The sequence below is a fragment of the Ochotona princeps genome, chromosome 13, assembly GCF_030435755.1.
Source record: "Ochotona princeps isolate mOchPri1 chromosome 13, mOchPri1.hap1, whole genome shotgun sequence".
Taxonomy (NCBI): domain Eukaryota; kingdom Metazoa; phylum Chordata; class Mammalia; order Lagomorpha; family Ochotonidae; genus Ochotona; species Ochotona princeps.
The window spans coordinates 39581543-39605446 of NC_080844.1; the positions used below are offsets into that span (position 1 = coordinate 39581543).

The window sequence follows — 23904 nt, forward strand, 5'->3', positions numbered from 1 at the left end:
TGGTAATGCACTCTTTAACCCTTGATGTGAACATTTTTGCAGATTTATACAGGTTAACTATTACAGTGTGTATTTTTATAAAGCATTCATGTAAGAACCCATTCCTTGTGCCACACTCAGTTAAGGCACTGTTTACATATCATGTAATAGCATAGGTTTAAGTCCCAGCTGTTCTGCTTTCTTTTTTCTTTTTTTCTTAAGATTTATGTATTCCTATTGGAAAGGCAGATATACAGGACTGTAGTCACTAAGCTACCGCACCAGCCCCTGTTCTATTTTCAATCCAGCTTCCCACCATTGTGCCTAGGAAAGCAGCAGATGAAATGATGGCCCAAGTTCCTGGCCCCCATGTGAGAAAACTTCAGGTTCTGGTACCTGACCCAGCCATGGCTGTGGTGGGCTTTGGGGGAGTGAATTAATGGATGACAGATCTTTTATTATTACTTATCTTTAATATTTTAAAAATGTATTTATTTGGGCCTGGTGCAGTAGCCTAGCAGCTGAAGTCCTCATCTTGCATGTGCTGGAATCCCATATAGGTTCAGGTTCATGTCCTGGCAGCCCTGCTTGCCATCTAGCTCCCTGCTTGTGGCCTGGGAAAGCAGTCAAGAACAGCCGAAAGCCTTGGGACCCTGCACTCGCGTTGGAGACCTGGAAGAGGCTCCAGGCTCCTGGCTTCAGATTGGCACAGTACTGGACATTGTGGCCACTTGGGGAGTGAATCATCAGACAGAAGATGTTCCTTTCTGTCTCTCCTTCTCTCTGTATATCTGACTTCCCAATAAAAATAAATAAGTCTTTTTAAAAATTTTATTTATTTGGGGGAGCAGTAAAAATGATTTATCTAAAAAGGCACTTACAGAGAAGAGGGGGCAGGCGAGAGAGCGGGGGTAGAGTTAGAGACGCAGAGGTCTCTGGTCTTGCCTCTGCTTGTTCACTCCTTCAAATGGTTGCAACAGCCAAGGATGGGCCAGGCTGGGCCATGTGCAGGAGCTTCTTTTAGGTCTCTAAGGGCCATCCTTGGCTGCTTTCCCAGGCATAAGGGAGTTGGGTCAGAAGTGGAGCATCTAAAAAGAAAAAGTGGAGCATCTGGGTACTGGAACAGGTGCCAAAATAGGATGCTATCCATTGGTATATGTAAGAGACAGGGCTGGAGACAGAACTGACCCAGCAATTGCAACTAGTGTGTGCATAGGCTGATAGGGGGTCGGACAGAGCCAGACCCCATATGGGTAAGGACACACTTAAGAGTCAGGTCTGAGATCACTTCAGACAAGGTTTTTTGGGGGATCCCCCCCAACTGAACCACTGTACTCAGACCCCCCGCCCATGGAAGAATCACAAGATCTGTGGTCTGACTGTGGAGTATGTGTGTCAGAGTTGGGCCTTCTCAGTGGCTTGGGCAGAGCAGTGGATCGCATACCCAGATGCACAGGGAAGATATGGCTGTCCATTGGAGCCTACAAAGGACATCTGGTACCATAACAGAGGAAGGAGGACAGAACAAATTGGTCAACTGTCCCAGCCAGTTGTTGGCAGCAAATATCTGGGTGAATGGAGACTACAAGGTGGACCTTAGATCCAATCGACCTTGGAAGGATTTCCTCATCCTTGGAATGGCAAGATAAACAGCATTTCAGAACTATTGAACTATTGAAACCACTTGAGCAATGTTCCACACTGGGGACCCTGGGATGATGTCCGGTGACCATTCCCCATCCCCGGGTATGGAGGCGGTTGGGAGGCTAGGTGCAGCTTCTCCTGTATCTACCCCTCTCCCCAGATACAGGAAGAAAAAAAAAATGAAAACAGTGGTTTCGCCCATTTTACCCTCACCCTTGACCCTTTCCACCCTAATCAACTATGTAAACATCATCGTCAAAAAAAAAAAAAAAGAGATGCCGGCATGTCAGCTGGCAACTTTATATGCTGCACCACAATGCCAGCCCCAGATGGAAGACCTTTATCTACCTCTCCCTGTCTCTGTCATTCTGTCTTTTGAATAAACGAATCTTTTAAAAATAATAAAATATTACTGTAAGTTTGAAAGCATATGGGTAAGATTTGTCTACATGTGGCTGGTTAAGCTTTATGGTCCCTGAAATTTCTATAGTGATTTGCCTGTAAGTATCTATCCATATGTGAAAATTGTAACCATACTGTTTCTTTATGGAAGAAAATCTGCTTCTGTATTCACAGTGGGAGTGGGACTTAAATCATTAGTAGGCTCCTGCTTTCCCACCTGGTTGGGGGGAGGGCGTGTGTGTGCATCAATTCAGAAGAGCCTTCTTTAAGATTCCTTCCTCTTCTGTTCCCAGAGGTCACGGTGTTAATGCCTTTTGGAAAACAAGGGCGATTACCGCCAGGACCCTGGGAGGCTGTTTCTGCTGTGTGCATGCACATGCTTACACCTGGAAGCGGATTCTTTGCCGTTGTGTGGGGCACCGTCCTTGCTAAAAGAATCCTCATGTATAAAGTCAATGAACATCATTCCTAACTCTCATGCTAACTCATGTTCATTGTAGAATACTAGGGAACTTAATCCTACCACACAACTATAACAACCAGACCACGTTTATTCAGGTTTATCCTCTTTGGGGGTGAAGATACGTTTTTATGTGAATTAAATAGCCAAAATTTTCAGACATCTTTCCAAATGATTTAAAATTCTGTGCAAATGTTTTTAATAACCAAATGATATACATGTGTAGACAGTGCCTCATTGCTTAGCCATTCCCGTAATATTGAGATGTGACTGTTTCTGGTAACATTTTTGAGATTAGCATCTTTCTACCTTTTCACCTTTATTACTGTTTCCTTAAATTACATTTCTAGAAGAGGGATTACTGATGGCCACTTTCATAAGGTTCTTAAGCTCATTACAGAAACACTTTCCAGAGTAATTATACTGATTTACATTATTAACAGCTGAGTGTGTGAAAGTAACTTTCCCTCTTTGTGAAAAGAGAGAAAAGTGTACTTGTCGGCCAAACAATGGTCAGAAACCATAGGGAGCTGTATAAGCTCCCTGGTCTTTTGCAGGTAACATCTAATTTATTGTCCCAGTGTCACTGCTCTTCCAGTGCTTCAGCTTTTGGTGGCCTAGAATGTTATCTTGTCTAAAATAAAACATAGGGGCTTTACTATAGTAGTTAATATTTTCATTCCAGGATCTGCCACCTTTTAGAAAAACTTTTAGTAGCTGTTAATTGAATTGGGAAGAAAACGGAACAGTCCCTTTCCCCACGTAAGGAGAAGCTAGTTTCTGGGACCCGTTCTGCAGGTGATTTCAATCAGCACAGTTTTCTTCCTCCCACAGTTATTGAGTAGACTCCCTTATCCTGACTAAATGCAAACGCTTCCTTCATTTGAAAGCAAAACTAAAGGACCCCTCACTTAGAAAGTAAGTTAAAACAAAAGGAAAGAATAATATAAAAACTAAAGGAAGGTAGGGAGGCAGTAAGTAAAGCATTTAGCTTCTGAAACAATTCAAATAGGGATAGGAAGTTGGTTTTAAGTGGCTAAAAAGGGATTAGGGTCTTAAAGTTGGATAAGGAGTTGGGTGCTTTGGTTTAGGCAGGGCATTGCTTTTAAAAGATTACTTCCATATTTGACACTGATTCTAGCTGGAGATTATACAGCAAACAGCCCATTTGAAGACATCACAGAAAAACAGTTTCTTTTTTGTTGTTGTTTGTTTATATAAAATGATTGCCTGGAGTCAACAGGCTGAATCCCAAAGCCCTCATTTCATAATAATGCCAGGGATCACTCACCAGGGAAAATCCAACAGGGGTTGTTTAATGCACTTAATTGAGATTATCTGAGCTTTTGGTTCAAATTACTTTGGAAAAAGTCTAGGTGCAAACAGCTTCTTTGCAAGATAAACACACTTTCCCCTAAGAAAAAAAAGGTTCAATAGAAGTTCTTTAAAATTATACAGTAAGTAGCACCAACCTTCATTAAATTAAATTTGGGTACTAAATGGATCACATGTATAGATAAAAACTGCATTGCTGCAAATGGTAAGACAAATATAACTAATATAATTAAACTGTTTTCATTATTTTATGATTAATTGGAAATGCAAACAGGGATTTTATTAGAAAAGCAGCTCCTGATAATTTTAGTAGCTTCAAAGCAAAATGGTAGTATATACTGCCTTAGAAAGTACAGTTAATGCGTGTTTGAAAATGTGTATTTGTTTTCTGTTCCATCTGAGAAGCAGTTCACATTAAATTGTACCACGAAGCACATTTGATTATATCAGATCAAGTGCTGATTTACTCTTTTCCCCAATCTTCCTCAGCTGCTTGACCTGTTTATGGTTTGGGATTGGTCTACATATCTGGCTGATTATGGACAGCCAGCTTCTAAGTACCTTCGTGTGAATCCAAACACAGCCCTGACTCTTTTGGAGAAGTGAGTATATTCTGAAAACCTTCATGGACAGCGCCGTAGCATGCTGGGGTTCAGTGATGCAATGTGGAAGCAGAGATTTTCACCAAATGAGAAATGTCTTTATGCAATGCAGAAGCTCAGTTCATTTTAATGCGTCTTTTTTTGCTCTCCAGATTTGGGTAGTTTAATATACAATTGTGACTTGTCCTGATGTGGACAAAACAGTTTTCTTCCTGTATTATGAATTACAGATTTATCAACTTTATAAATATTTTTTTAACTGAAAATAAAAGTGAGAATTAAAGCTTGTTTGGGGGGGGTTGTTTGTTTGTTTGTTTGTTTGTTTTTAATCTGTCACTAAGGAGAGAAATGGGCCAGGAATTGGGAATTGGAAATGCTTGCCACCAGTGCCCTTCAGTCTGCATGCCACCAAAAGGGATTTGCATTCTTTTCAGTTAAATAAATATGTGATTTGAGACCATAACAAAAACTAAGTTAACAAAATTTGTGGGTACATTTTGTCCAACTAAATACAAATTTAGATGTTACCTTTTCCTTTCATTATGGAGCACACTTCCTCTTCACTCAGTGGATTGCTGCTGAGATTTTAAATTGTTCATTCTTATTTTCCTCCATTTCTAAGTGTATCTGGCATAGTTGATTTAAGAGAACAGAATATGCTGTTCAAAATTAAATTCAATTTTCACTGTCATGAAATATCACTCAGTTTAAAAATGCTAGTTTAAGTTTCCTGGTACTATTTTTTCTTTCATCTTGTCTTGCTATAAATGTGATTTACAGAATTCATGGAAGTATTATGTTAGCATACTTTATGGAATGGTATTGGGAAATAGAATGTATTAGAAGCTGTACATACCTGGGATGTGCATATTAATGCCAAGATACTACTTCGTAAAGAAGGCAAAGCTGTTGATTTGTGTGTGTGTGGTTGCTGCATCCTGAGTTTGTTAATGCACTTTTTCTTTGAAGTGTGTCTTTGTTAGCACAGGATTAGTGGAAGGTGATTCAGAACTTGCCAGGTTATTCTACTTGTGACACTGTGGCTTTTCATTTCCTTTTGCTAATCTTCTTTCACCTGTGCTCCTAGGATGAAGGATACTAGCAAAAAGAACAATATATTTGCTCAGTTCAGAAAGAATGATCGAGACAAACAGAAGTTGATAGAGACCGTGGTGAAGCAGCTGAGAAGTCTGGTGAATGGTATGTCCCAACACGCGTAGCCCTCACACCACACACGGCTGTTAGCACCAACCTCCCGAGCCCGCGCCTGACACAGGGATTTGTTTACAGAATTAAGGAAGGCGACAGAGGAAATACGCTGGTGAGGGCTCAACAAAGAAACAGTGACTAATATCATTTGTATGGCTTTTTAAATAATTGAATACTATTTTATATATGGAAATGTGACTTTTTTCACTTTTAGAAGGAAAAAGGATAAAACTGTAATATATAAATCAAATCAAAGATAATGTGAAAATGATTCCAAATTCATTATTTAAAAATCTTATACCTCTCCTTGTAAGTATTTTTTCTATCTAGACTATATAACCTTTTGTTTAGTTTAGTTTTGTTTTATCAGCTCATGGGCTTTGGATGCAATCATTTCTGCTACAGCAGCATTTCACTGTCATGTCCTGACTTTCAGCTTCTTTTTCATCTCAAGTATAATTTAAGCAGATTAAAAATTTTTGATTCTGCTTATTCTGAGGGAGAAGGAGACAAATATTAAAATTCCCTGAAGTCAAATTTGGCTGAGTAAGAATGTGAATTATCTGTGCTACTTCTGTAGTTTGATTCAGTTGTTCTGAAAGTGAAGAAAAGATTTTGTTTTCCTAAAATGTGCTGTTTCCATTCATCAGGGCTAATGCTTGTAACTGTGTGGCTGGTCACACTCTAGAATTGGGTTGGTTCAAGCAAAAAGAGGACAAGAGCTGACAAGAATGAGCCTGGAGGTGCAGCTTGTGCAGGGTATCCCCTCCCCCAAGCCACCGGAACAGGGCTCAGGGCTCTCTCCAAAGGCAGCCCTCTGGTTCCTCACCATGGACACAGGTCGGACCACAGGAACTCTAGAGGACCTACAGTTGGGCATGTCCTGGGGTGCCAGTTACTGGAGTCTGAGTGGCAGTATCAGTATGCTCTTAATTTTCCCTAAGTTGTATTTACTGTGAATTTACCTCCTTTGCTTTATCAGGATCTGTAATTGTAAGAAACTATACATCTGGCTCTGTAAAAAGTAAGTGCGAAGAATGAAGCAAAGAATGATCTGTACATCTCTTTGATTTTGTGATGCAATATTAAAAAAGCTGAACAAGTTGTTGAAAATGTGTCGCTGTTCTGTTTAGAACTCCCGGATGAAAACCTCCTCCTTCAAAAAAGATATTATTCCTTGGATATTGGAATGGGAGTGGTGCCAAAAAATAAATAAATAAACCTTCGTTTTCTTGACCGCGGCTTTTCACAAAGCATATCACCCTTTTAAATTATGTTACTGAAAAACATGGCTAATTCTTAAGGCACATTAAAAGCTGGAAGTTAGGGGAGGAACGGCGAACAGCTCCAGTGCTCGCTCTCTTGGGAGACAGGAATGTGCCTGTCACCGCTGCCTTCCTCAGCCCACTAAGGCACCCGGGCCTTCTCCCCCAGTGACGGGTGCTGGGTCACTAAGCAGCTGGGAGCCCCCGCTGTGACTGCGCAGTAGGGACCTAGGCTTAAGTCCTGAGGCATTTGGACCCCTCAAGATGGGATGCAGAAACAGAGAGGATTGAGTCCCTGGGGCCAAAAGGAGCCCAAGAATAGCGTCTTCTCGTGGACTTGGGGCGTGTCTGATTCGTGGGTCTCAGTGAAACTCCCATCTGTTGAAGGATTTGTATAGTTGTTAGAGAAACGAAAGCAAGGGTCATAGAATGTTGGCCCCAGCCAGCATCCCTAGTCCGTCCCTGGCAGGCTGTTTTGATACCAGCACAGGCGTGGGCGCTCGCCCTGTCCTTTCAAGAGTTGTAGCAAAAGGGTTGGAGAAACCCAACTCTGAAATGGCCAGGGGAGGGCATCCAGAGGCTTGAGCGTGGGGATCCCATCGGCGCAAGCTCAAGTCTGCTAGGGTTGGCTCAGGCTGCCCGGCTGTCCCGCTCCCGGAGGGGCAGCCAAGTGCTGGGGGCTTCTGGCGCGAAAGCGCTGGCCCCGCCCTAGAGCGCGCTCGGGGCGCGGCCGCCAGCCCAGCCCGTGCGGCTGCCACTCCCTACTGCCCAGGGGTGAGCAGCCCCGGCCTACCACCTCCAATCACTACTCCACGCGGAGCGCTTTAAATATGCATGGGTGCGTCACGGTGTGGGGACCGGCACGTGTCAGTGGGGAGGGAGCTAAGGTCTATATAAACGTGTACAGGGTGGGCGGACTAGGGTTAAACGACTGCAGAAGACAGGGTCTGCACCCCGGGGATCCGCAGCCCCTGGCAGGCAACTCCGGTGAGTTGCTGAGTTCTCAGCCCTACCTGCCCTGCCTCACCCCTTCTGCTGGAGGACTGCCGTTACCGGGAGGGAGGTGGGAGCTAACGGGGGGGGGGGCGCCAAACGGGAGCACTCCGCAGGCAACTGGCGCCTTCACCCCCACTGGCACTTGGGACTGGGAATTGGAAAAGCACCCTGAGCGTGGGTCGCTAAGGACGCACCGTCACTGCCCAACCGTGACTCTGAGCTCTTGCCCGACGGTGTAATCTTAAGGCTTGACCCCCAAACGCCAGGCCTCTTCCGGACCTGACAGGTGAACACTGCTCCCACCGCAGTCCTCTGCTCTCCTGCACTCCCAGCGGCCAGCTCGACCCGTCCTCCCCTTCCCCGCAAGCTCCTCATGTTCCCCTGGGGGCTGAGCTCCCTGTCGGTGCTGGGGGCGGCAGGCACAGCTCTCCTGTGTGCCGGCCTCTTGCTCAGTCTGGCCCAGCACCTCTGGACCCTCCGCTGGACGCTGAGCCGCGACCGTGCCTCCTCCCTGCCGCTGCCCAAGGACTCCATGGGCTGGCCTTTCTTTGGCGAAACGCTGCATTGGTTAGTCCAGGTGAGCAGTGCATCGCTACCCGCATTTAAGTCTCCCATCAGACTCTCCTGACACTCGGTGCTCCCAGAATTGTTAGCTAGTGCCTTCCCATCCGCCCAAGCCTGACTCTTATTTTCTAGCCACCCGCCTGCTCGCTAGACTGGACCTCCCGTGGCATAGGATCTCTCCTTTCCTCAAAGCAGCTTAAATTCGAGCAAACACCACGGGGCGGGGTGGGAATGGGAAGCAGAAGGGGCTCTGGGAAGCGGTCTGAGGAGCATGTCACCACGTTTCCTGCAAGGAATCAGGGGCACGTGTCAGCAAGAGTTCTGCCCTCCAGTCCCCACGAGTGTCCTTATCTGGCCAACGGGAGCAGGCGCTCCGACATTCCCACAGGATAGAGGCGAGCCCCTCCGGGGACCCGCTTTTGCAAGGGCCCAGCCTGCAGGATATGGGAGACTCCTCCGCGGCCAGGCGCGGAAACTCCAGCCCTCCACGCCATACCTCGCCCATAGGGCTCGCGTTTCCACAGCTCCCGCCGGGAGCGCTATGGGACGGTGTTCAAGACGCACCTGCTGGGCAGGCCGGTAATCCGCGTGAGCGGGGCGGAGAATGTGCGCACCATCCTACTGGGTGAACACCGCCTGGTGCGCAGCCAGTGGCCGCAGAGCGCTCACATCCTGCTGGGTTCGCACACCCTCCTCGGCGCAGTCGGGGAACCGCATCGGAGGCGTCGCAAGGTGAGCAAACCGAGCTTGGGCCGTCGGGCCACTAGGCCCGCGGTTCCGGGGCACCTGCTTTGAGCCCTGGCTGGGTCACGTGTTGGAGTATTCAGCGAGCCAGATCAAGGCCCCTCGCTAGCCGCCTTACCCTCTTCTGCTTAAGTTTATGAGATCAAGACAGGGCTAAAAGACCCTACAGTCTACCATCATCTCTGCTCGTGATTCACAAACTTCTGTGTGCTCTCACCTAGAGTCTGCAGGAGGTGGCCACTGGATGGGAGGGGCTTGCACAGTAAGAGCTGACCTAGAGGGCATGGCGAAAGCAAAGGCCAGCAAGTTTAGAGCTGGGCTGAGTAGAAGGGGAGGAAGGAAAGGGCAGAACTGGTCTTCTGGCTCCAAGAGAGGAGCCCCAGACTGCCGCCGGCGTGACGCGGCGCGCTGCCCACAGGTCCTGGCTCGCGTGTTCAGCCGCGCGGCGCTGGAGCGCTACGTGCCCGGCCTGCAGGGGGCGCTGCGGCGCGAGGTACGCTCCTGGTGCGCCGCCTGCGGCCCGGTCGCGGTCTACGAGGCCAGCAAGGCGCTCACCTTCCGCATGGCCGCGCGTATCCTCCTGGGGCTGCGGCTGGACGAGATGCAGTGCGCCGCGCTGGCCCGGACCTTCGAACAGCTCGTGGAGAACCTCTTCTCCCTGCCCCTGGACGTGCCCTTCAGCGGCCTGCGCAAGGTACTGCGGCTTCGACCCTTCCTCTTCAAATTTCACCGCGCCCGCGGGTCTCCCAAACCAAGACGCTGGCCCTCGGCGCACCCCACGCGTCACTGAGGGACTGGGGGCCGGTGTGTGGGAGGGTGATGGGGGTGGAGGAAGTCGGAGTTGACTTCTGTTCTGACTCGCTGGATCATTTGGGACAGGCCACATATCCTCTCTGGGACGCGCCCTGCAGACGCGCTCCAGCGTCCAGCAGCCGCCGGCTTTCCGCGTCTGGGTCTTGGTGGTGGGCGTCCTGCCAGTGGGTCGGGCCCCTCCCCAAACGGCGCCTCCAGGCTGGGCTTCCAGCAACTCTTCAGAAGCCGGGAGGGCCCCAGGCACTGCCCGGCCCAGCCCGGCGCCAGCCCTGGCCCAACGGGAGTGGGCGTCTGTTCCCCACCCTGCGGCCCTGCGGCCCTGAGCCCACTAGTTTCCGAGTCCCAGAACCGCGGGCCACCGGCTGGACCTGGAGAGCGACTAAGAGGCCCCAGCGGCTCCCTGCGCCCCTGAGCTGGGGCTGCTCACTGTGCGGCTTAGCTATTTTTCAGTGGCTTGACGAAAAATAATATAGCAGGAGTCCCGCTGAGGGCTAAGCCCCTTGGATACATTTTTCGAATTAATCCTGGAAGCCTGCAAAGTGTTACCCTCGGTTTGTTGACACAACCCAAGATCAAAGAGGTTACATGGTTAACGCTCACTCTGCTAGTAGGAGCAGAGATGGGATTTGAACCCTGGCTCCTCTGACTACAAAACTCCACAGTCTTCAGGGGGAACCCAGTTTCTTCCGGAGCCAAGTTTGAGGTATCTGTCCATTGGTCCCTGGTTGCATCAGGACGCCCCTCCCTCCCTGCCTTGGTGCCCACTGTGCCCTCACGACCAGATGCAGGGAAGAGGGGAAAGCCATGGGCTGACCCCACCCTGACCTCTCTTTCTACCTAGAGAGCAGACTTTGGGCCCAGCCCCCACCTCCTCCCCGAGGATGACAGTAGCTACCTGCCTTGCCTCCGGGATCCTGCACAAATCCCTGGCCACTTACTGAGCCCTGCCGTGTGCCAGGCATGGAGCCAAGCTAGGAGACTTAACACCAGCATCACAGCAGAATCCCCAGGAAGGTTTTCCCAGTAGGTGGCCAGGCCAGGTCCCCTGAGTCTTGCTACCACCACCTCTCCCTTTCTGCCCTTGGGCCCCAGGGCATCCGGGCGAGGGACCAGCTCCATCGTCATCTGGAGGAAGCCATTACTGAAAAGCTCCAGGAGGACAAGGCTGTGGAGCCAGGCGATGCCCTTGACCTGATCATTCACAGTGCTAGAGAGCTGGGCCAGGAGCCCTCAGTGCAGGAGCTGAAGGTAGGTGGTGCTCGGCCTTTCTTCCCTTCTCTGATATCCTTAGCAGGTTTCTGAATCCTGAGCCACTTCCTGCTGGGCTCCACTTTGAATCACTTGCACTTGTCAGTGAATCCCTGAAGCCTTTATTAGGACTCAGCCCCAGTGGGGGCTAGCTGTATAGCCTGGGGCCAGCCACCACTGCCCTCAGCAGGAGTAGGGGAGACTTGGAGTCCAGGCCCTTCACCCCACACACCCCTGCTTTGGTCATTCCTTGCTTCAGCCTTTGCTGTGCCCTGCCCGTGAAGCCCTGGGCACTGCACACTCACAAGGGCTCAGGATCAAACTTCCCATCTTCCAGGCTCACCTCTTCCTCCCAAGCTACTTTCCACCCGTGAACCACCCTGGTGCCTGGCCCTGTTATGGCACTCCCTCCATGCATGCGCTCACACACACACAGTGCACACCAGAGTACACACAGTGGAAGGAAGGAGAGCTTTGCAGTGGTCCCCAGGTGTGGACCGGAGGCAGCTGAGTTGAGGAAGAGGCAGAAGTCAGAAATGGTTAAAAAAAAAAAATATATATATATATAGTTTTTTCTGGGGCAACTTGACTTGACTCCTTTTCCTGGGCCTCTCCTTTCTGTTCACCACTCACTGGCAGAGTGGGGCTCGGCCTCAGTGGGCACTCTGAGAATGGGACAACTTCTGTGGCCTGGAGGAGCATGGAAATGGGCCCTGGAGGCCGGTGCACAGAGCAGCTCTGGGCTGCCTCGAACACGAGTGGGTGGTCACACTATCTTCACAAAACTTGGAAAGGGGATAGCACCCTCCAGATTCTCAGAAAGGATGGGGCAGGAAGGGGGGAGCAGGGAGCTTCATTCTGGCCTGAGCATCCGTGAAAGACCAGGCCAGTTAGGTGTGTGGGATTCTGGGGTCAGCCTCCCAGCTCCCCATCTTGTCCAGGGCGGGGCGCCAGGGAGCTTGCAACCACCTCATTGCGTCCACGTATGTGCTATACCAGTTCAGTGTTCTGTGCTCCAGGTTGGGCTGGGAGAGACTACCAGCAAATAACAGCCCTGACAGTCTTCATCCTGTGATGGCATTAGATTTTTTTTTTTTAAGATTTTATTGTTATTGGAAAGCCGGATATACAGAGAGGAGGAGAGACGGAGAGGAAGTTCTTCCATCCGATGTTTCACTCCCCAAGTGAGCTGCAACGGGCCAGTACGCGCCAATCCGATGCCGCGACCAGGAACCTCTTCCAGGTCTCCCACGCGGGTGCAGGGTCCCAAAGCTTTGGGCCATCCTCGACTGCTTTCCCAGGCCACAAGCAGGGAGCTGGATGGGAAGTGGAGCTGCCGGGATTAGAACCGGCGCCCATATGGGATCCCGGGGCTTTCAAGGCGAGGACTTTAGCCGCTAGGCCACGCCGCCGGGCCCGATGGCATTAGATATTAAAACGGACTGCAACTCTCAAGGAAGGCACCTGGCACTGGGGGAGCTGTGCCCTTTATGGGCAGAGCATTCAGGAAGATAGTGGGTGACTCCCTGGGACCATCCAGGGAGCTAAGGGGGATGAACCATGGCTCCAGCTTTGATGAGGCAGGTTTTGGGGATCACCTGCCTGGGGCTGGAAGCGCAGCGCCATCAAGTGGTTACCCAGCGTCACTGCTGGGAGGGCCGGCTCCCCATGGGACCTGCTCCAACTCCGTTTTTCTTAAAGATTTATTTGAAAGACGAAATTATGGAAAGGAAGACACAGATCTTCCAATTGCTGGTTCACTCCCCTAGATAGCTGTCTCAGTCGGTGCTGAAGTCAGGAGCCAAGAACTCCATCTGGGTCTCCCATGCGGATGACAGGGACCCAAGCACTTGGGTCACCTTCTGCTGCTTTCCCAGTCTCATTAGCAGGGAGCTGGAGCAAAAGTGGGATAGCAGGGACTCCAACCCGTGCTCACAAGGAGTGCTGGCGTTGTAGGCGATGGCGTAACCCCTTGCTCCCCAAGGCCGAAGTTTGTAAAAGGAGAACACTTAGAAGGCCTCCAAAGGTTGGGGAGAAAATTCAAGGAGTTCAACTTACGGCACTGGGGTGTTGCACCCAGTAAGTTCGCCACCCTTTCCCATCTCTGGGAATCCTTTTGCCTAGTGCTGACTGTGATTTTAACAAGGAGCGCCCGGGCGGCACATCGCAGCTGGCTGGCTTGTGCACAGTAGTGAAGTGCTCTGTGCCTCCGCGGTGCAGCCAGGAGGCTATGACCCCGGCGACGCCGCTGAGGGGCACCGGTTGCTGCCCCGGTATCTTGCAGGAGACGGCTGTAGAGCTCCTCTTCGCCGCTTTCTTCACCACGGCCAGCGCCAGTACGTCCCTCGTCCTGCTGCTGCTACAGCATCCGGCGGCCATCGCCAAGATCCACCAGGAGCTGGTGGCGCAGGGACTGGGGCGAGCATGTGGCTGCCTGCCAGGGGCCAGCGGCGGCGGCGTGGGGCCTCCGCCCGACTGCGGGTGCGAGCCTGACCTCAACCTCGCGACGCTGGGCCGTCTCCGCTACGTCGACTGCGTGGTCAAAGAGGTGCTGCGCCTCCTGCCGCCGGTGTCTGGGGGCTACCGCATCGCCCTGCGCACCTTCGAGCTCGACGTGAGTGCCCTGCGTCCGCGGTTCCGCTGGCGCTGGGGTGTGCCGAAGGGCAGGGCAGTGGGGCTAGGGAGCTCCATCCTGTCCCCCTGAGTAGCCACTGACTCCTTGATAGGAGTCACCTTGATAGAGCCAAAGAAGCTCATGGAAAAGAGGAAGCCCTCGAGGTGATAGGTACCTGAAGGTGAAAGGCAGGGGCGCGGGAGACGCACCCAAACCCGGAAGGGGTGGGAGGCTGGGGCTGCGTGTGAAAGGGAAGCTGAAAATTGCCTTCCAGCAACTTGGAGGCTCCGCAGTGTGATTCCCCTGAAGGCTGGGCATCAGTGGGTGAGGATGGCAGAACAGTTTCAGCTCAGCGCAAAGGGCCTTCCGAGTGACCCCACCCCCAACCCCCAGCCAGAAGAAATCAGATCCCTGCTGTGCAGCCGCAGGCAGCCCAAGGCGGCAGGACTAGGGTTTACTTCTGGTGTAATGGCAGAGAAAAAAGATTTAAAAAGTGTGAGAACTTAAATGGACTTCCTGAACGTTCATAGATGCCCGACTCTCCCCAGTTATCACCGCGAGGCGGGCGTTTCTGTTCTCATTTGTTCTTTTTAGAGACTGAACTCTTTTTAGAGACTGAACGCATATCCCCAGAGTGCAGAAGCGGAGGTCAGGATGCAGAGCGCGCTCCCTGTTTCTGGGTCTCCTGGGTGCGCTCAGGGTGGAGGGTAGGTTAGCGCCACGCTTCCAAGTGCCTGGTAGTCAGATGGGTTTCCTTGTCTCCTCGCAGGGCTACCAGATCCCAAAAGGCTGGAGCGTGATGTATAGCATCCGGGACACACACGAGACGGCCGCAGTGTATAGCAGTCCACCTGAGGGTTTCTACCCGGAGCGCTTTGGCGTTGCGCGTGAGGATGCGCGAGGCAGCCTCGGCCGCTTCCATTACATCCCGTTCGGCGGCGGTGCGCGCAGCTGTGTCGGCCAGGAGCTGGCGCAGGCGGTGCTGCAGCTGCTGGCTGTGGAGCTGGTGCGCACCGCGCGCTGGGAGCTGGCCACGCCCGCCTTTCCCGCTATGCAGACCGTGCCCATCGTGCACCCGGTGGACGGGCTGCGGCTATTTTTCCATCCGCTCGCGTCTTCGACTGCGGACGATGAGCTGCACCTCTGAGCTGCCGAGCCGTGGGACTTGTCTGAGCCAGCGGCTGTCGCGCAGCCAGAGCGCCGCCCGTCTGAAGTTCTCCAATGCGGCATTGCTTGCACATTCGCCCGATCAATGGTCCAGCAAACCTTCACCGAAGGTGCCGGAGGAACAATGCGAACCGCGCGGGATACCGAGTCTCCCAGTGTGTGTGTGTGTGGTTCCCCCGTGCCCCACGCCCGAGAAAGGTCGCGGCCAAGTCTCTTCAGCTGTTTTCCAGGATCTTGATGCGTGGATCGCGGGGCCTCGGTGTAGGGGAGAGGCTGTGTGCAGCTCACGGGCGATGTTGGGATTCCCAGCAACCCGCGGTGATCCTGCAACCCTAGAAAGAAAGCGGATATGCCGGAGTCCCTGGCTTGGCTTTGGGCCCTAACAGTGAGAGGACAGGTGGAGAGGGCGCCCAGCGGAAGGCCCTCAGGCACTTGGCCCCGGACTTGGTGCTCCTTGGCCACTCTGCAGGTCTCAGCGGAAACTCAGCTGTGTGTGCTTCCAGGACTCTAAGCCGCCCAACAGCCCCGGATTCTGCTGGCGACTTCTTAAAAGAAAACTGCCTGTTTCAAGAACGCATTTAATCTTCCCATTTGTATCCAGGGAAGAATAGGCACACCGCAATGTCTCGAGCCGGGATTATTTTCCTGGGAGGTTAAGACGTCTGCAGAGTGGTTCGAGATAGTTGTACCCAAAACAGGAAGGCCAAAAAAGAAAATAATAAACAAATGAAGTTTGCTGGCAGCGGTGGAGCCTAGAGCCCAGGGTTTAGCTGGGCAGCTGTTCCCTGGTGGGAAGGTCCAGAAAGAACATCCTCTCCCCCACTCCACACACACACACACAATGGAAACCTACAATATGTCCAGGAGTAGGACAGCCTGGGGGTCCAAGCTCTGTGATCTCCCTGACCCACAAGGCCCCCCCGTGAACTGGGCAGCAAATTCTGCCCTGTGGCTGGTGGCAGGACTTTAGTGCTCCGCATCCCATTGCAAAGGAAACATTGAGAAAGGACAAGTGAACAACTTGCCCCAGGAGTCTGCAATGGATTCCTGAACACACACACACACACGCACACACACACAAATAAAGGTGTTCTTCCCATCATTTAGTCCCTAGCCAGTGAACAAGTGTCACCCAGTTCGACTCTGCCATTTTACATTTGCCCTGGTGATCCCTTACTTGACCTAAGGTCTCCCCAATCCTTGCGGTACAGAGGTTCAATCAGATTCAAGCACTACTTTGCCATGGTTCTGGCCCCTTGTTTCAGCCTGTGGCCCATCTTCCGACAGGCCCCCAGCAGCTGTGGGAAGCTGTGGTCCATGCCAGAGCTCATCTTCAGTGAACCAGAAGGAAGGCAGTGCACTTCTGGCTCTGTGCTGGATCCAGGGGCATGAAGGCCAGGGGTGGCAGGAGGTGTGTGCAGGGCGCAAACAGTGAAGCCCTCAGAGGAAGGCTGACACCCAACAGCCCTCACACAGGGTACTTCACAGCCCACTACAATCGCAGGTTCCAGTGCTAGGCCCTGGGGTGCACAGGTGGCTGGGCCTGCCTTCAAGTACTGCTGAATTCTCCCAGGGAGGACAGCTCCACCCAAGAAACACCGCAGGACAAGGGAGCCTTGCTCCTGGAGTGGATTCTGATTTATGAGAGGAGGAGGAGGGACCTCCTGGGAGACTGTGCTTCAACACACCTGGCTTACCTGCTCTGGATTAAACAACGACACACCTTTCTAGGGGTGGCTTCGGTTCTGCTCTCATTTCCCCATCATCCATCTATCCTGCCCGGTCATGCTGAGGAGTAGCTGGGCTCTGGTGTTCTCTGGAGGAAGGAGCAAACCAGGTCCTTGCCTTCCTGGGCCTGTTATATTCCCAAAGGATGCAGACAAGAAAACTTCCAGAGATTCAGTGCAGTGCAGAGAGGCCCTGCAGAGACTGCGTGTGGCTGCGTTCAGAAGCAGATTGCTTGACAAGGACCAGCCAGCGCTGGCCTGCGGTCGAGGGATGCCCCAAGCCGAGGAAAGATTGGTGTGGGAAACTGTACCAGGAGGCGTTTGAGGGAGAAGCAGAAGCTGTACAAGGGGCATAAGGGGCAGGTGCTTGACTGTCCTAATTCATCTCACTCTCTTCTGTCCCTGGGTCCTCAGGGCCAGCCTCCCTCCTTTGCAACAGGCAGGCTGTTTTGTAAACACACCGGAAACATTTTGTTTCCCAGTAAGCCAGTGCCCCTCATCCCCCAAGAAACTTGGCAGGTTGCCCAGATCGAAATTTTCATTGGCTGGTGATTTACTGACCCTCCCCCTCCCCACTTCAGGATGTCTTGAATGCTCTTTCACTCTTATATTTAATCCTTTCTTGCCTCGCGGACCCCCGCCAGTCTGAATGGGAGGTTTTTTTTTTTTTAATTCTTTTCCCTGGGGCAATTTCCAGCGCCCAGGACTGGCTCATCTTGTGACCCGGCGCGCGCTGAACTTGGCGCGGTGGCCCCGCAGGGTTCATGCGGATGTCACGGTCCAGCCTGCAGGGGTCACAGGCGGGTCAGGCCCGAGGACTGGGACTGGGCACCAGGTCACGCCCCTGCTCGCGGGCTTTGCTCACCGGCCGGAGACGCTGTCCAGAACGGGGCGGGGCCGGGATTTCTGAGAATTACCTCCAGCGCGCTTCGCCCCAGTTCCTGGCCAGTGCCCAGAAGCTGACTCGGTCAGCGTCCAGTCCCCAGATGGTCGGGAGAAATGCGGGCAGCAGAGACCCGCCCCCTCCAGAGCCTCTGACAGGCCGAGCAAAGCTCGGCGAGACGCTGGCTCCCTGAAACCCGCCCCCACGGTGACCACCGGTTTGGAGCGCTGCTGGAATTGCGTGGGGCCCTAGCACTACCACAGGTCTCTCCGGACCTCCGCCCTGCGACCACGTGGAGAGCCACGTATTTAATAACTCTGGGTTCAAAGTTTTTCATCTCCCAGGACCGCTTTCTCAAGAGTGCGGGAGCGCTTCCGTCAGAAGCCAGCGTTCCGTTCTAAATCAACGCACCTCATTCTGTTTCGATTTCTCCCCGGTGCCTCCAGCGCCCGAACCAACTGCCGGACTAGTCCGAAGCGGCGTGGCTGGGCCAGGTGGGCAGCGTGAGCGCACGTCTGTATGTCCGCAGCACCTAGCCCAGGTGTGGGCTGCAGGCGCAACTGATTGCCGCTGGGCGCAGTCCAGACGCCCCGCTTTCCCAGTGCCACTTCCTCAATCCTCCCTTGGCAGCGGGGGTCGGGGGCGGTCCACAGAGCCCTGGGTTTAGTGCCAGTAGACAACTGGCTCACCCGAGGGTGATGGCTTTCCAGCACCTGGGTGAGGTGCAGTAGCTACAGCGCCCCACGACCAGGCCAACTTCATGAGGCAGCCTAGAGTGCTAAAGCTGGGATATTACAACCAGAGTCCCCTAGGTCTGCCTGGGACAGGTCTGGAACGGTCGCCTCCATGCTAAGGAGGTAGAACGAGGCACAAACGGATTTTTCAGGGCAACACAAATGGAGCCGGGTCTAGGAGCAGGACTCCTGGGCTGTCCTTCCCATTTTTCATCTGCCAGGGATAAGACTACTGCTCCCCGTTTCCCAGCTGAGTCGGTTTGGGGGCTGACCGCCCAGCCTCAGATGAGTCGTGATTCTAGTCCCTGCTGCGCAGCGGGAGCTGGGGTTCAGGCTTACACAAACCTGCACCCGGAATCTTGGACGACCTGGAGGTCCTCTTGCACCCTGATATAGGACCGTTCAAAACCCTCCTCACCGTGGGTGCTCTCGCTGGGATGCCAGCCCCGGGTCCTTCTGTGGGGTCGGTGGAAGAGTAAGGAGGCCTGCGTACCGCTGCGCAGTTTAGACCTCCCTGTCCCCACTCACGGGATGAGGCGGCAGAACGGTTCCTGAATGCTCCTGTCTTTGCTTTCCCGGCAGGTGGAAAGGAGCCCGCGAGGAGGCCTGGAAATGGAACGCCGGCCCCTGAGGCTTTGGGCTGGGGCGGCCAGTCGGACCGGGCGGGAGAGATTCCGAAGAGAACGCCAAGCAGCCTGGAGCTTGGAACTCCCGCTTCTCGGGGGCCAGGCTGCCCCCCTCTCCGCAGCCTGAGATGTCCCCGCCGGCGGCGCTTTGGGGCTCGGCAGCGGAGAGGCTGCTCCTTAACCCCGCACCCCAGGAGGCGCGCTGGCCGGGAATCCACCACCGCGCCGCCTCTGTCTCAGCGCGGAACAAACGGTTAAAGATTTTGGGCAGCGCCTCGCGGGGGGGAGGAGCCAGGGGCTCGATCCGCAATTAAAGATGAACTTTGGGTGAACTAATTGTCTGACCAAGGTAACGTGGGCAGCAACCTGGGCTGCCTATAAAGCGAGCGCGCGGCAGGACTTGAAGCGCTGGCGGCGGCAGGTGGCGCGGGAGGTCGCAGCGCGACATGGGGCTCCCCGCGCTGTTGGCCAGCGCTCTCTGCACCTTCGTGCTGCCACTGCTGCTATTTCTGGCCACGATCAAGCTCTGGGACCTGTACTGCGTGAGCAGCCGCGACCGCAGCTGCCCCCTCCCCTTACCCCCCGGGACTATGGGCTTCCCGTTCTTTGGGGAAACACTGCAGATGGTGCTGCAGGTAAGGGAGCCTGGGGCGCGACCCGACGCCTCCCCAGGGTCCGGCTCGGCTCCTCGGCCAGGCGTACCCCTCTCCACCCCGGGAAGGTAGGCCACCGCCACTAGGAGCAAGGCACCCTCTCACGCCCGCCCCTCTCCCACACCTCCCTTTCCTAGAGGAGGAAGTTTCTGCAGATGAAACGGAGGAAATACGGCTTCATCTACAAGACACATCTGTTCGGGCGGCCCACAGTGCGGGTGATGGGTGCGGACAACGTGCGGCGCATCTTGCTCGGAGAGCACCGGCTAGTGTCTGTGCACTGGCCGGCGTCCGTGCGCACCATTTTGGGCGCCTGCTGCCTTTCCAACCTGCACGACTCCTCTCATAAACAGCGCAAGAAGGTGAAGGCGCGGGCAGGGAGGGGCGCCTAGCCTGTAGAGGAATTCAGGCAGATTGGTGTTGGGCGGATGCTGGGTGTTGGGTGCCCCTCTCCTCGCTCGGGTGTAGTTTTCCCTGGCCGGACGGGCGTGAGCTGCAGGGGCCAGGGGTATTTGGAAGAGAATTCTGAAAAGCCAGTGGGATAGGGAGAGTTGCGGGTTTTGTGTGTGTGTGTGTGTGTGTGTGTGTATGTGTGTGATTTTTTTTTTAATCCTCTGCTCCCCTCGGGGCTCAGGTGATCATGCAGGCCTTCAGTCGTGAGGCGCTCCAGTCCTACGTGCCAGTAATCGCCGAAGAGGTGAACAGTTGTCTGGAGCAATGGCTCAACTGCGGTGAGCGCGGCCTTCTGGTCTACCCGGAGGTGAAGCGTCTGATGTTCCGCATTGCCATGCGCATCCTGCTGGGCTGCGAGCCCAGGCTGGAGGCGGGCGGAGAAGACGAGCAGCAGCTAGTGGAGGCCTTCGAGGAGATGACCCGCAACCTCTTCTCACTGCCCATCGACGTGCCCTTCAGCGGGCTGTACCGGGTAAGGGCGGCGGCATTCAGGGTGCAGAGCTCCGGACGCGGGAGCCGCACGTCTGCTCACCGGCGCGCATTCTCTGCGCTCAGGGCGTGAAGGCGCGGAACCTCATTCACGCGCGCATCGAGGAGAACATTCGCGCCAAGATCGGCCGGCTGCGTGCTGCCGAGGCGGACGGCGGCTGCAAAGATGCGCTGCAGCTGTTGATCGAGCACTCGTGGGAGCGGGGAGAGCGGCTGGACATGCAGGTGAGAGGCGGTTGCCCGAGCGGCGCGACCGAGCTGGGGTCCCGGCTCTCGGCGCGCGGTTCTCGGTCCTCCCCACGCTCTCCCCGCCGCAGCAGAGGGCCGCCCCCCAGATTCTCATCACGCGGGCAGAAGGGAACTGAGAGCATCTCTCAGCCTTGTGCGGGGTTTCCGAGGGCAAGCTGGCATTTGCAGCGCGAGAAAAAAAAAAAAAAAAACGGTGGGAGACACAGTTCTTGTGGCAATGCAAGCCGGCTGTCACTGGGGAGTTCTTAGAGCCGACCCTTCCTCACTTCCTTCTTGTGGCCCAACAGAAGGGACCTGGCATTTGGTTAAAAGGCGCGCTGCCCCTTTGCCTTCCTGTCAGCCCCGGTGGGATTCTGAGCAGTGGATCACGTAGTGGCACTGCGCACAGCTGGCTGAAGCCGTGGGTCTGGATTCGTCCTTAGGCACTCAAGCAATCATCAACCGAACTCCTCTTCGGAGGCCACGAAACCACGGCCAGTGCGGCCACCTCTCTGATTTCTTACCTGGGCCTTTACCCCCACGTGCTCCAGAAAGTTCGAGAGGAACTGAAGAGTACGGTAGGGAGTCTGGGGTCTGGGTGGGTGGGGGTGTCCCTGTCAGCTTAGAGGAGATTCAACTGCCTGCCCCACTTTGGAATAAGGCAATGCTGGGTAGGGGAGCCTGTATGTGTGTGGGAGGGGGTTTGGTAGTGGTGGTGGGGGGTAAGGAGTATGTATTCCCTTGGGCAGGCCTTGACCTTATATTCCTTCCCATCTCCTACATTCTGCTCAGCTATGGATGGTTCCAGAATAGCTTCCACTTTCTGGGCTTTGGGTGTCCAGTCTGGCTGAGACGGTGGTGGTCAGCAGCAGGTGGGTGGGAGGAGACTGTTGACCCTGTGTGCCGGGCCACGGCATTCTCTTGGAATTGTAAATAGGGGCAAATGGTCAGCAGCTGCTGGCGTGCCCCCAGCCCCCATGCAGAGGCCCTTGGGCTTCAGGCCACTTTAGTCCTGCTGACCTGTGCTGGGCTAATGTGATTGGAGCCTGGAGTAACTGTGTGTCTCCCCCCCTCCCACCCCAACCGCGTGACTGTTTGGATAGGGTTTACTTTGCAAGAGCAACCAGGACAACAAACTGGACATGGACATTTTAGCAAAGCTGAAGTACATTGGGTGTGTTATTAAGGAGACCCTTCGACTGAACCCCCCTGTTCCAGGAGGGTTTCGGGTGGCTCTGAAGACTTTTGAACTCAATGTAAGTTGGGAATTCTCTCCCTGCCGCCTCCTCTCTCTCATTGGGGGCTTAAAAGCCTATCTCTGCTTTGATGCACAGTGGCTTGAATTCTTTACCTGCTTGCTCACCAATTCCTGCCCCTTGTGGATACCCATCCCAGCCACCTGAATCTCTCCCGCCATCTCCCTCTCTCTCCCCTCCTCCCAGTCTCTCTTTGAACTCCTAACTCCCCCAGTGATAGCATCAGTCTCTTTTTTGTGGTTCCAAGTTAAATTGTAGCTTGTCAGTCCTTGGGTCTTCATAATCTTTCGTAGGGATACCAGATTCCCAAGGGCTGGAATGTTATCTACAGTATCTGTGACACTCATGATGTGGCCGAGGTCTTCACCAACAAGGAGGAGTTCAACCCAGACCGCTTCCTGCTGCCTCTACCCGAGCACGCATCCAGGTTCGGCTTCATTCCTTTCGGAGGTGGCCTTAGGAGCTGCGTAGGCAAAGAGTTTGCAAAAATTCTTCTGAAAATATTTACTGTGGAGCTGGCCAGGCATTGTGACTGGCAGCTGCTGAATGGACCTCCTATGATGAAAACCAGTCCCACCGTGTACCCTGTGGACAATCTCCCGGCCAGATTCACTCAGTTCCAGGGAGGCCTCTGAGGGGCTGCCAGCCTCGAACCCTGGACTGATTGCAGTTGTACATGAGTTTTTTACATAGTGTTGTGTGGACTCTATTTAATTTCTAAATGTATATTGTAATATTTATGTGTCTCCACCACAGTACCATGGTCTTTAAAATATTCAAATAATACATTTGTATAATTTCTAAATAATAAAGAGGAATGTGAAGATATTCTCCTGGGATTTAAGAATTGCGTCTGGGGCAATCAAACCCCTGATTTGAGATTTTTGCTCAATGGCGTCTGCCTGGGTGTACCTGCCATGTGTCTCGTTCCTTTAAAGAATTATTGCATTTCCCCAAAGTCTCTTGGAATGTCAATTCAGAGGTGTCTTGTGAATTCTTTTATGGTCATTAGATTTCCTGTTTGGAAAAAAATCTGTCCACATTATTTTTTCCTCCCTTTTAAGGAAAGACAATTCTGAAAAAGTGTCACTTTGATAAGAAATATCATCCTACTGTAACACCTGCAGCTCCTCCAGTGTTTCATAAACATCATCTACCCGGGTTGCTATAAAGCGCTAGAAAATGTTCTCTGAAGCTAAAGCTTTGCATAAGAGGCTAGTCCCTCAATTCTAGATAGTTCGCAACCAACAGGCCAACGGGAACTTGTGGCCTGCTGCCTCCCCTTAGAAGGTATTGGGAAAGCAAGTGTCTAGTTTAGATAAACACAGCCAGGTTTTCTTTATTCAAAATGCAGCAGGAGGAGCAGATTTTAGTTTTAGACAGATAAAGTTTTTATCTGTCCCAGGCAATAGGGTGTGAGCCTGACATGACTGATAAAATGGCCCAGTCATGACCCTGTGAACCTTGGCTAACCCCCGCAAAAGCGCAGTTTTGTCACATTTCTGACCCTGGCATGGCCACATTCTGAACTGAAGGCCAAACTCCCCATCCAGAAAGGTTTGCCTCGGTGACGTGCTGACGCAAGCACATTTTCAGTTCTGAAGTGGCACAACCCACGCACTGAACCTCTCATGGCTTGTAGGTTTTGGACTTTAAAATTTTCATTACAATATTAGTATTTGGCAATGCTGCAGAACCCGGGTGGTCTAAATAGGTATTTCCACAGAGTTCTGTCTACAATTAGACTTATATATATGACCTGACTTTAGCTTGTAGAAAGAATGTAGCTTGTGCTCACGGTCTGAGTCCTCTG

General features: G+C 53.0%; 3 protein-coding genes across 7 annotated transcripts in view; all 3 read left to right on the top strand.

Moving 5' to 3' along the window:
* EXOC6 (exocyst complex component 6) overlaps nucleotides 1-5902 on the top strand; it is a 146644-nt gene extending 140742 nt beyond the window's left edge. For 4 of the 5 annotated variants that reach the window (XM_058671949.1, XM_004583528.4, XM_058671945.1 and 1 more), the window contains exons 21-22: nucleotides 4310-4422; nucleotides 5510-5902. In XM_058671949.1, the coding sequence (XP_058527932.1) occupies nucleotides 4310-4422; nucleotides 5510-5642 (246 nt within the window). In that variant the 3' untranslated portion in view covers nucleotides 5643-5902. The remainder of the gene's footprint in view (nucleotides 1-4309; nucleotides 4423-5509) is intronic. The other variant, XM_058671948.1, reaches the window with a different exon arrangement.
* Nucleotides 5903-8261: 2359 nt separating this feature from the next.
* Nucleotides 8262-15067, top strand: LOC101516011 (cytochrome P450 26C1). Its single transcript, XM_004583529.2, has 6 exons — nucleotides 8262-8469; nucleotides 8964-9188; nucleotides 9619-9894; nucleotides 11106-11261; nucleotides 13546-13875; nucleotides 14645-15067. Exons 1-6 carry the CDS (start codon nucleotides 8266-8268, stop codon nucleotides 15020-15022), a joined length of 1569 nt encoding a protein of 522 aa, XP_004583586.2. The 5' UTR covers nucleotides 8262-8265; the 3' UTR covers nucleotides 15023-15067.
* Nucleotides 15068-18986: 3919 nt separating this feature from the next.
* Nucleotides 18987-22916, top strand: LOC101516255 (cytochrome P450 26A1). The gene is made up of 7 exons (XM_004583530.3): nucleotides 18987-19647; nucleotides 19803-20027; nucleotides 20300-20590; nucleotides 20674-20832; nucleotides 21279-21413; nucleotides 21939-22091; nucleotides 22385-22916. The coding sequence occupies exons 1-7, from the start codon at nucleotides 19459-19461 to the stop codon at nucleotides 22724-22726; spliced, it is 1494 nt and encodes a 497-aa protein (XP_004583587.2). The 5' UTR covers nucleotides 18987-19458; the 3' UTR covers nucleotides 22727-22916.
* The last annotated feature ends 988 nt before the right edge of the window (nucleotides 22917-23904 follow it).